The sequence below is a fragment of the Corvus brachyrhynchos genome, unplaced genomic scaffold (assembly GCF_000691975.1).
Source record: "Corvus brachyrhynchos isolate BGI_N302 unplaced genomic scaffold, ASM69197v1 scaffold607, whole genome shotgun sequence".
Lineage (NCBI taxonomy): Eukaryota > Metazoa > Chordata > Aves > Passeriformes > Corvidae > Corvus > Corvus brachyrhynchos.
The window spans coordinates 155,562-166,415 of record NW_008239055.1 but is presented as its reverse complement, the minus strand read 5'-3'; the positions used below and the strand labels follow the sequence as shown (position 1 = coordinate 166,415).

General features: G+C 52.2%; 1 protein-coding gene across 2 annotated transcripts in view; it reads right to left on the bottom strand.

Moving 5' to 3' along the window:
- PNPLA1 (patatin like phospholipase domain containing 1) overlaps window positions 1–9,535 on the bottom strand; it is a 12,351-nt gene extending 2,816 nt beyond the window's left edge. Inside the window, exons 1-9 of one of the 2 annotated variants that reach the window (XM_017739119.1) lie at window positions 8,887–9,535; window positions 5,983–6,215; window positions 4,875–4,940; window positions 3,311–3,523; window positions 2,830–2,890; window positions 2,608–2,748; window positions 2,254–2,347; window positions 1,872–1,982; window positions 15–1,365 (exon numbers count right to left, since the gene is read on the bottom strand). In XM_017739119.1, coding sequence (XP_017594608.1) covers window positions 1,362–1,365; window positions 1,872–1,982; window positions 2,254–2,347; window positions 2,608–2,748; window positions 2,830–2,890; window positions 3,311–3,523; window positions 4,875–4,940; window positions 5,983–6,215; window positions 8,887–9,088 — 1,125 coding nt within the window. In that variant the 5' untranslated portion in view covers window positions 9,089–9,535 and the 3' untranslated portion in view covers window positions 15–1,361. Of the gene's footprint in view, window positions 1–14; window positions 1,366–1,871; window positions 1,983–2,253; window positions 2,348–2,607; window positions 2,749–2,829; window positions 2,891–3,310; window positions 3,524–4,874; window positions 4,941–5,982; window positions 6,216–8,886 lie in introns of those variants that run through there. The other variant, XM_017739118.1, reaches the window with a different exon arrangement.
- Between the last annotated feature and the right edge of the window lie 1,319 nt (window positions 9,536–10,854).

Here is a 10,854-nt window from a genome sequence, read left to right as displayed (position 1 = left end):
CCTGGGACCCCTGGGAGTGCCCAAGGCCAGGCTGGACATTGGGGCTTGGAGCAGCCTGGCACAGTGGGAGGTGTCCCTGCCATGGCAGGGTTGGAACTGGGTTATCTTTAAGCTCTCTTTTAACCCAAACTGTTCCATGATTCTATGAAATAAGCATCCCGGTTTCTTTTAGCAAAATCATTCCAGAGAAAATATTCCCAGGTCACTGATTTCAACCAAAGACAGAAGAACACAGGATATTGATCTTTCACAGAGCACTCATAGTTAACTTTGAGTCTGGTTACATCAAAGCTGCCTTCAGCTACTCCCCACATTCATTCCTGCAGTCTCCAGGGCCCTTTGGATGAAACTTCCCTCTGTTCCCCTTCCCGTTGTGCAATTAAACAGGCTATATATATATATATACTCCAATAAACAGCTGCTGCTGTTGGGATCCATTTGTTGCCTGTCTGGAACCAACAAAAGCAGGAGACTCAGCTGGGGCAAAGCCAATCCACAGCCTCTGATGTGCAGCATGGATTGGGGATAATTAAGAGTGCTGCCAATTAATTCTGTGTGCGGACCAGTGGCACAGGGTGTGTTTGCCTGGGCCATGCTCTGTGTGTGGCCGTGAGTTACAGACAATTGCAGGCAAAGAACTCATTTCCTTTTGAAATGTCCGGACATGCAGCCTGCAGGACTCGGAAGTAGGGGGAAGTTAATCTTTATGTTTCTCCATCCATCTGCACAACTGCATGTTCCAGGGGGATCCAAATGCACTCCCACCTCCACAGACAGGAGAAGCAGGGCTATGGGGAGATGTGAAGCTCAAGAATTGGTAATTGGTAAAAAAACTTCAGGGAACTGTAGAAAAATTAGTTCCTGCCCAGTGTTATGCTCCCTAAAGCTTCTCCATCTCTCCCTCTGTCTCTCTCTCTCTCTCTCTCTCTCTGAGAAGTCTCTCTGAAAGTTTTTGAGTGGGAGGAAAACACTAAAACATGGCATTTCCTGGCAAATGCCCACCCTGTAATCTGCATTAAAGCAGGGAAGGGATGCTGCTGGTGGGGGGGAGGTGGAGTGGGCAGGGAAAGGTCTGGGCTGTGAGGTCTGCAGGTGAAGCTGCCCAGTGGTCCCTGCAGCCTGGGGTGGGTCCCAGGAGCAGCACCGAAGCTTTGCCTCGGCCATCATGGAAAAGCAGGTCAGGCCTGAGCAGGGGCACTGCAGTGGCAGCACTGGAGACAGAACCAGACAGGTTCTGAAGGAAAAAACACTCCCCAGAAATTGCCTCGAGAACCAGCAGCCGTGCTGGTGTGTGCTGGTGTTGCCCACCACATCCCGAGGCAGCGCTGGAGACCCCCAGGGCCCCGCCAGGATGATCCTTGTTACCTGTGGGAACAAGGTGAGAGCTGAGGCTAGGTCAATGTCCTGACAGGGATGAGCAGCTTCAGGAATGTTTGACCCCAAAGGGTTTTCTCACAGCTGCTTCAGGGTGAAATCATTGCGAGTCTCTTGGGCAGCTGCACAGGAGGGAACTCGCAAGCAGATTTGGGGGGGATATGCCTTAAATCCCTAGAGCCTAGTTCCAGAACATCTCTCAGGATCTTGGAGAATGTGCCTGGTGTCCTGCCAGGACAGAGTCCAGCAGATAAATATCTGGAACACGAATGTATTGCACTAGGGAAGTGGCACTAAGCTGGTTTGTAGCTCCTTTGAGATATCAAAATAATATCACAGGGATAAAAAAAATAGCTACTTTTAATGTGGGCTACTCCAGATTTAGAGTTTTTAGCCATGCTCAGCATCAGTGACCCACGGGTGAGGTTCTCAAAGGTTTCCCTGCTCTGCACCCTGCTCTCTCTATGCTGAGGGTCTGCAGCCCCCCAGCCCCTCACCTCCTGTCCATGACTCTCTTGGGCAAACCGGGCACCAGGGTTTGGAGCAGTCTGTGGAGTCGTTGTACCAGGGAGCTGACACCTTCCAGCAGCCCCCACACTGTCTTCACCCTGCAAAAGCAAAGTAAACAGGCTGAGTTTAATGATGGCTAAAGGCAGCAAAAGGGGAGGGTGTTCATGGTAAATGCACACTGTAATAATCTTTTCCATAACCAAGAGATCCTATGGAACACCATACCCAGCCATACCCACTCTCCCTTGGATCTTGCCTTCAGGGAACATCGAATCCCTTCGTGTGTCCCTTCAGCTGCCCTGCTGCTGCTGAAGGCACAGCCCCTGGTTTGTGTGTCATTCCCTAATGCCTCTGTTGGGATGTTCTTACCCCTTCCTGAATAAGGCTGGAAGCCTGTAGGGCTGCAGCAGGACCATCGCCAGTGGGTCCTGCAGTCCATGCACCTGCTCCTTCTTCCACAAGCCTGCACCCAGGAATGACAGCATAGAAGGAAATAAAGACCAGTAATTACAAGCAATGAAATAAATGCAATCATTCCTCTTGTCCAGCTCAGACAGGTACTGAAGCCCAAGCCAGAGTCCAGCTTGAGCCACTCTTACAAAGTCTCTTTGTGATAGAAATATTTACTGTGAGAAATAACTCAATAATGTCTTAAATATAACAGTGCCCCTCTTGAAGGCTGCAGCAGCCCTAAACACAAGCTGAGCACCCCAAATCCTCTACCTGGCAGGAAGTAAGGGGTCAGGCACTGAGGGACCCTTTTGTACAGGCCGGGGTATGTCCCATTGGATTGTCCAGAGTCGTTCTTCCCACAGGTGCTGCCGAAGCGGAAATTGCCATCAAAGTAGTTAAAGCCAAAGGCATCTGGGAGACACGGAGAGAAAGGGATGATGTGTGTCTGTGTCACACTTGGAGGTGCCCCTCGGGTGCTGGGGTGCCACTTACTGTTCCTGTACAGGAAAAGGGCAGTGTCCTGGTACCCCTGGGAGAAAATGTCGTTCAAGACCTGCAAGGAGAAACACTTGAGGTCGCTAAGGAGCCCTGATCCCAGTACTACAGGATCTATCTAAAGCTGTTTGACTGTGGAGGGTTGGGATGGCCTATTTGGGAAGGCAGCAAGCACTGGTTGGTTTCCAACCACCACAGCACCAGTCAGAGAAACACAGAATGGTTTGGGTTGGAAGGGACCTTAGAGATCACCTGGTTTTGTCTGGTCTTTTGCAGGTTGTGGACCCCATCCCAAGATGGCCACCCATCAGCAGTGTCCCGCCCAAAAATGTACTGCAGAAACAGTGGGGCTGCCCCCTCCCTTTGAAACCCCATTAATTAACAGTGGAGATTGAGCTGAATCTTCAATCCTGAGAAGGCAGAAGCTGCATTAATCTTTTAACCAAAGCTAAGCTGGGACAAGTCCTGGTGGGCTCACCATGGTGCTGGGTGGAAAGAGAGCGTAGCTGATCCTGCACAGGTTCTCTATGGAGATCTGGATGCTGCCATTGAAGATCTGGAAGCAGAAGAAGATGGCGGGGCAGTCGCGGGGGCAGATGTCCAGCTCGCCGGTGAATGGGGACACGGTGATCACGGGCTCCTCCAGGCTGGACACGGGCTGCAGGCCCGTGAAGCCTCCGTCCACGTAGCGCTGGGGGAGGAGCAGAGGGAGGGTTTGCTTTGAGGACCTTTGCAGTGTCACCGAGTTGGGAACCAGTAGCTGAACTGGTGACACTCCTGCCACAACCCCGTCCCAGCTTGTCCTCCCTTCCCACTTCCAACAGCATCTCATCCCACCTGTGCTCTTTATCCCATTGCCAGCTCCTTCCCCAGCCCTGCCTGTGGCACCCAGCCAGCTCCTTCACCAGGTGCTATAATCCACAGCAGTTATTAAAACAGAAATATAATTCTTTTCCTTCACAAAACTTTGTACAACAATTTTTGGCAGTCAAGAGCCAATTCAGACATCACCGAATGCACAGCATTGTATAACTTTCAAGTCCTTGGCTTGAGCAGTAGGGCCCCCACATTTAATAATTGCCTGCAGATCGCTGGGGGATTCCTCACTGTTCAAGGAAAATATCAACTGCTCTATTCCAAAAGTAATCTGGATTTACCACCCATCTCAGGGGTATTGGAAGTGGCAGCTGATGGAATTAAGTGTTCATGAAATAGCAGTGCAGAGGGGCCTCACACAGGAATGACAGACCCGGGGATGGGTTGGGTTGGAAGGGACCTTAAAGCCCATCCAGTGCCACCCCCTGCCCTGGGCAGGGACACCTTCCACTGTCCCAGGTTGCTCCAAGCCCCGTCCAACCTGGCCTTGAACATTTCCCGGGACCTTAGAGACCCTTCCAGTGCCTCAAGGGGCTCCAAGAGAGTTCAAGAGAGACTTTGGACAATGGATGGAGTGACAGGACAAGGGGCCATGGCTTCCCACTGCCATTAGGGATAGATGGGATATTGGGAAGAAATCCTTCCCTGTGAGGGTGGGGAGGCCCTGGCACAGGGTGCCCAGAGCAGCTGTGGCTGCCCCAGCCCTGGAAGTGGATGCACTGGAAAACACTGCTGAGCTCCTCCCTCCCTCCGATAAGCAGAGCATGGAAATGCACAGGGCTGGGGGAGGATCGTCCCACGAACTCTCGATGTCTCAGCCATGAAAGTCAGCACCTGAGCCAAGGATGAACCTGCACTGCAGAGGGCCCTGCGTGGGATAACTGGATTGTGCCTCAAGGTCCCCACTGTGGGCGTCATCTTATCTTAGACGTCTGCAAGGTCAGCCACACTCTGTCCATGGGCAAAGCAGGAGGGGGCTCTCCAGATGGCAATTCCACCCAGCTATCATCTTGGGATGCAGTGAAGAAAAAGCTGAGGGGCTTTATCATCCTCCATCAACTAAAGAAAAAGGCCTGGACACACCTATCCCTCCCTGCTCAGAGGAATGTAAAGTTCAAACCCAAGAGCTCCTGCTGAGAGCGTGTTTTAGTGGAAATGTCACTCACCACTCCTCGGTAGGATGGAGGGATGAATCCACAGTAAATAGGAAGAAAGCAGCTGCAAAGGAGAGCCTGGGGAGGAGAGGGAATGCAGAAGTCAATGCTCCTGTCAAAGTTCTGGACAAAAACTGTTGACTTGGTGTCTGAAAATTCAGCCTTGACAAAGTCTGGAGCCAGGCTGTTGGTGCCACCTGGACTTTTCTGGGGACTGTGGCAAGAAAGGCTTCAAGAAAGTGGAAACACTTCTCTGGAGCAGGGCACAACTGCATTTTTTAATTTTATAGCTGCCAGAATTAATAGTTGTAAATCTACATATCTGTGTCCAACACTGCCCTTTGATGGTGGCAAGCTGAAGCTTTGGGGCCAATTTGCATCTTTGCAGATTTTTGGACAAAACCAAGACACCCTCACAAAGGCATCCTCACCCTGCTGGGATTTGTCAGTGGTAAAGCCACTGCTGGGGCGTTGGCAACCATTTCCCACCAGTCTCATCAGCTGGGAATGAGCACCCCAGGCTCCTGGGTTACCTGGAGGAGGCACCACGGGGTGAACTCTGACTTCTCCATGGAGTTGCCATCCTCTACTGTCTCCCTGGGACAAGGGACCAGGACCTCACAGTCAGCTCTGTTAGGGCTTTACCCTGGGATTCTCCCCTCAGCAGCTAATTTACTGGTTAATGAGCTGCTTGCTGTTCAGCAGCAGCTTTGTCCAGCTCCTTCCTCCCAGGAAAGTGCTGAGGCAACAAGGAAAACTATTGCCAGAGGGACTCTGCTGAGGAGTGACCTCTGGGGAGAGCTGAGAGGTCTCACCAGCACTGACAGGGCTCTTTGCAAAGTCATTACTAGAGCCCCAACATCAGCTGGATGAGGCTGGAAACAAACCTGCTGCATTTTTATCATGATTTGTTCCATCTGATGCTGGAACTCAAATCTTCCTCCCTGTCCCCAAGCTCATGGAGCCCATTGTGGTGGGACCACAGCTCTGGCAGAGCCTCCTGACTCTCTGCCCATCTTGGGTAGAAAACAGTGCAGTTAAAGCCACCCACACTTGGGGTACCTCCACCCCAGGCGGGTGGTGGAGACCTTCCTACGGCACCAGAGGAAGGTCTCCATACCTGAATGAGCTGCTCTTTGGAGCTGAACTCTGAGGCCATGACGTTCTGGCCGTCCACCACCCGCGTCAGCGAGATGTGCAGCCGGCCCGAGGCCAGCAGGTAGGAATCCTCCGGCAGCAGCTGCTGCAGGACAGCCTTGAGATTGGCCAGCAGGCTGCACTTGGGAGAGAGGGGGCCCAGGATGGTTTTCCTGACTTCCGTTGCCAGTGCAAAGAAAAACTCCTTTAGGTCATCTGAAACAGAGGCAGGGGGAAAGATGGAGAGAAAGTCAATCCCTGCTGCACTGATAGTTATATTTTAAATTCTATTTTTTAACATTCCTCACAAATACAGCTTCTTGCAGCCTCTCTGTGTGACCCCAGGATTATACTGCTCCTACAGTGGGGGATGTTGTGGCAGGGCAGAATGGGAGGTATCACCCCCATAATGTCCTCAAAGGACATCCTATCGTTGTGTGACCCCACTGGTGAAATCCCCATCTGCACCAGAGATGGGGCCTCAAGATGTTCCTGGTGGGGATTAGGGAAAGGTTCCAGAGAGCCCCAGGAAGGGGGACACTGAGTTATCCATGGCAGTGTGACTTGCACAACACATTCCTGCCTTCCACCTCCGGTTTTCCAGGTGGGCAGCCCCAGGCTTTACAGGGAGCTGGGCTGGCAGAGGACGAGGAGCTGGGTTAAAGGAGCAGAGCCCCGGAGCCCCAGCTGAGGGCTCAGGAGACTCCGGGTTCTAAAGGTTCTGCAGTGATGGGGAGGAAGAGGAATGCAGCAAACCCTGCAGGAAGCCTGATCCCATAGAGGGAATTCGGACCCTTTGCTGACATGGGGAGCTCACCTGGGGGAATATCCCACCTGGGGGGTTAAACTCTTGCGGTGTAAGTTTATCCAGCACCGATGTGAGCTGTCCTTGCATCCAGGTGGGCTCCCCGGGACCCTGCACCGGCCCGAGGCCACGAGCCTGGCTCAGCACCAAGGCCTTGTAGGGGCAGAGGTTTCCGTGCAGTCTCATGGGATTGTGTGGATGGACAGATGGATTAGGTGGAGTGTCCTGAAGGCAACTGGAGCAACCCAGGCATTAAGAGGGGTTAATGTGTGTTTGAGCAGATGCTGAGGCCACGCGGGGCGATTAACGCTGGCTGGGTTTGCACGGAGGGCATGCCAAAAGAGCCAGACCTCCAGGGAAGTGGGGCAGCCCCAGGGCACTGTCTGGCTGCTCTGTGTCCTGGAAATGGGGGGAAACATGGATAAACTGCCCACAAGCTGCTGGGTAAGAGGTGAGAGCCGAGCCCAGCTTTGGGGGCTTTGGGTCTAGACAGGGCTTTGACTCGGAGCGAGTGAAGGATGACCCTGGCAGCAATGTGACTGTCCCTGCCTGCACTAGCCTGGTGACAAGCATGTCCCCATGAGGTGACCGGGGAGGTCACAGAGGACAGCCTGGCTCTGGGAGCTCGGAGCTCCTCACCCAGCCCGGGGCAGGGGACGGGCACCTGACTGCAGCCACCCTGTGGGACACCAAACACACCTTTCACCTTCTTTTTGCCCCTATCATCCCCAATATTAATATGACAGAGCTTGCGCCACATTCATTTTCCTTGTTAGAAACATAACTAGAGCCATCACTATCCAAAATGTCTTTTCTTCCTCTGGGCAAGATATTTTGGGCACAAAATCATCTCAGCCCCTTTAAGTGGATGGTGCCTTCCACCCCAGGGAAGAAGATGCCCGGTTCAGAACCGGTGCCCTCAGCAAGAGCAGGTGCTGAATGTATTTGTACTGCTGGACAGCCTCAGCTCCATCCATTACAGCAGCAGGAGGAATCAGAAATTTTGGGGCCCTTGCTTATTTGTGGAGGAGTTCATCCCCATGTGGGCAGAAATGTTCCCTTCTGCCTTGTCTATACATATCTGCCAATGTTTTGAATTATTTTTAGCTGCAGCAGAACAGTTCCAGCATCCACCAGAGGTTTCAGGAACTGTGTGTTCCCTCCCGGCTTCCTCCATCATTATTTGGTCCCTAAAACTCTCTGCTCCTCCTGAATGTCCCCATTGCTTGAAGCAGAACTTGGATCAGCCTTCAGAGCCTTGTGTACACTTGTTTACACATGGGCACTAATTGGAAATATGGGAGGATGTGATTATTAAAATTGGATTAACTACTCTGAATTAATTCTACACATGGAGGATCTTGTTGCTAGAGAGGCCTGTTTACACGTTGTTGAAAGAGCATCAGAGGAAAACCTCTTTAGCAGCAATAAGAGGAATCCCAGCCCCGGGTTGGAGCAGACTGCTGTTCCTTCAGGAATATCCTGCTGACAAGCCCTTGAGCTTCAGCCACAGGGAAGGCGCACCTGGAGATGGGAATCACACGACATCTCCCCTTGTCCTGGGAAGGTTGAGTGGGATAAGCCAAAGTGACATGCAAACAAGGCTGTCAGCTCTGTCACCTGTGCGACAGCCACTCGTGTCCCTTTGTAGCTAAGGATCCCAAGAAACCTGATCCATAGGGAAAAGAGGGCTTTCCATGGGCAAATCCAGCCCCTGTGGCTGCACAGACTGGCTTTGGGACATCTCAGCACTCCTCAGACCTCAGAGCAGAAGAGCAGGAGATCTGCTCCTCCAGCAGGAGCAGGAAAGGAGCCAAAGGAGTACAGTTATATCCGGATTTCCCCCTGTAATTTCTGCCCACCAGCTGAGCCAGAGAACGCTCAGACTGTGAGAACCGCCTTTTTCAGCTCACACCACCCAAAACTGCACTGCGCTGGCTGCCAAACGTGCCAACACCTTGGGTTTCTGTAATGCCTTGAGTGAGGAGAGCTCCACCAGCCCCACCAGCCCCCCGAGGCATCGCCCCTGGGTTTATGGAACAAAAGCGCTCCCGTAAGGCCTCGAGGCCGTGGTTTTCTTACCGAGGCCGACGCCGCACACGACGGCAGCAGCGATGAGCGACCCGGCCCGGGAGCCGTAGACCTTGCGGGCGGACTTGAGGAGCTCGGGAGCCAACTCCAGCAGGGACTGCACCACCCCAACCTGGTACAGGGCCAGGAAGCCGCTGCCCGAAAAGGAGAGTGAGAAAGGGGTGCTAGAAGCCCGGAGATCCTCCACAGCCATCTTGGGATCAAAGCAGTGAATCTGGCTCGAGGTCTTGGGTTGTCCTTTTTCACCAGGTGAACCTCAGGCTCTCTTCTCTCCTGCTCCATCCAGGCTCATCTCTGGCTGCAGACGAGTCCACAGGATGGATTTTCTGCCTCCTTTTATGACAGCTCCCCGAGGCGTTGAGATCCGCGAGCTATTTTAATTGCTGCCTGTGCTAAAAACAGAAATTTTCCCCTGATCAAAACAGCTCTTATAATCCTCAACCACAGCCAGCTCGGATGCTCAGGGCTGAATCAGGACCGCCCTCTCATGCCAAGGAGTCTGCAGTGCCCCAGGAGCCCTCCTGGAGTGGGTCCCGGTGTTACTGGGCCTGTCACACTCAGAAACATCTGTGCAAAAATTCCTCTTTGCCTCATGCTTTCTTCATCCACGGGTGTTTTCCTAAATAGGATTCTCCATCAATCCCAGCTTAGGCACAGCTCAGTACTGAGTGAGTAAAGGCTTGTATAAGACACTTAAAGCCAGAGGATGTTACACAAGGGGTGGATGCAGGGCATTACGTTGGGTTAGGTTTGGAAATACTCCTTATATTTTCTCTCTGCTGGAAGGGTTTTGCTCTTGCCTGACTCTTGGATATTGTTTGCAGGGGGCAAAAACCAAAGAGCTGGATTTGTTTTTCTCTCCCCTCTCAATAAGGCCCTACAGCAGCACCATGTTCCCCAAACCTGTGGTTATTGAACCAAAATCAAACTGCCTTTGGACTGTCTGCATTGCCTGGGGGATAGTTAAAAAACTAGGGAGAAATGCAGTGGATCTCTTGTCTTTTCAGTCTTAATGATCCAATGCTGCTGCCAACATACAGAATAAAAATTGCCATTTCAACAGATGTATTTATTAAGTACTGGTAAATATTGCGTAGTTTCAGTTGTCCAAGTCCTTAGAGCTGCTCATGAGAGGAAACATTCCATGCGTTAGAATTAGGGCTGTGTGTATAACGCAATGTGGGCATGAGGGTAAGGAGCAAGGCTCTCCCTCCCTGTGTCCATGGCCAGGACAGTACAGGGAACCACAGTCCCAGCATCCTGATACCCCCTTTGCAGTGCTGTTTCACCCCAAATTTTCATACATTTTTCCCTGCCTTCTCCAGCCATCACTGTGTCCCCATGACAGGAACTGGAGCAGAGTCCCCCACGTTGACATGCAAAGTGTCCCTGGGCTGAAGTGTCGCCAGGAGCTGCCCATCAGCAGCTGGACATTGCATGGAACCCCCCAGGTAAAGGTCACAGCATGGCCAGGGCTGGTCTCTGGTGCTCCCTGCATGTCAGGACACACAGGAGGGAGTTGCCAGCTCCAAGATATATCTAATAATTAGTGGGATTATCCTGGAAGTGAACACCTGCCTGAATCAGGGCTTTTAGATCCACAGCCTTACTGGAGCCCCTAATTTCTTGTCTTTCCTGTGTCTGATATTTCACATTATCCCCTCGCTGGGTGAGTCTCTCACCTGCCCCAGCCTCTCCGAGCCTCCTGGAGATATCAAAACTTTGATCTATGTGATTCATGCCACTGGCTCCTCCAGCCCTTGGGAAAGCAAATCTCTTCATTTACATGTCTTTCTTTCAGTACTGACAAGTTCATGAACGACAAAAGTATCACCTGTTGCCGTGACTGGTCCAGACAGGCCGGGGCAGTGGAAGTGCACGAGGGTTTGTAGGCTGGAATGGGCTGTTCCCATTTTCCCTGTGCATTAACTGTTCCTGTTGTTTAGCCCAGGCCCCAGG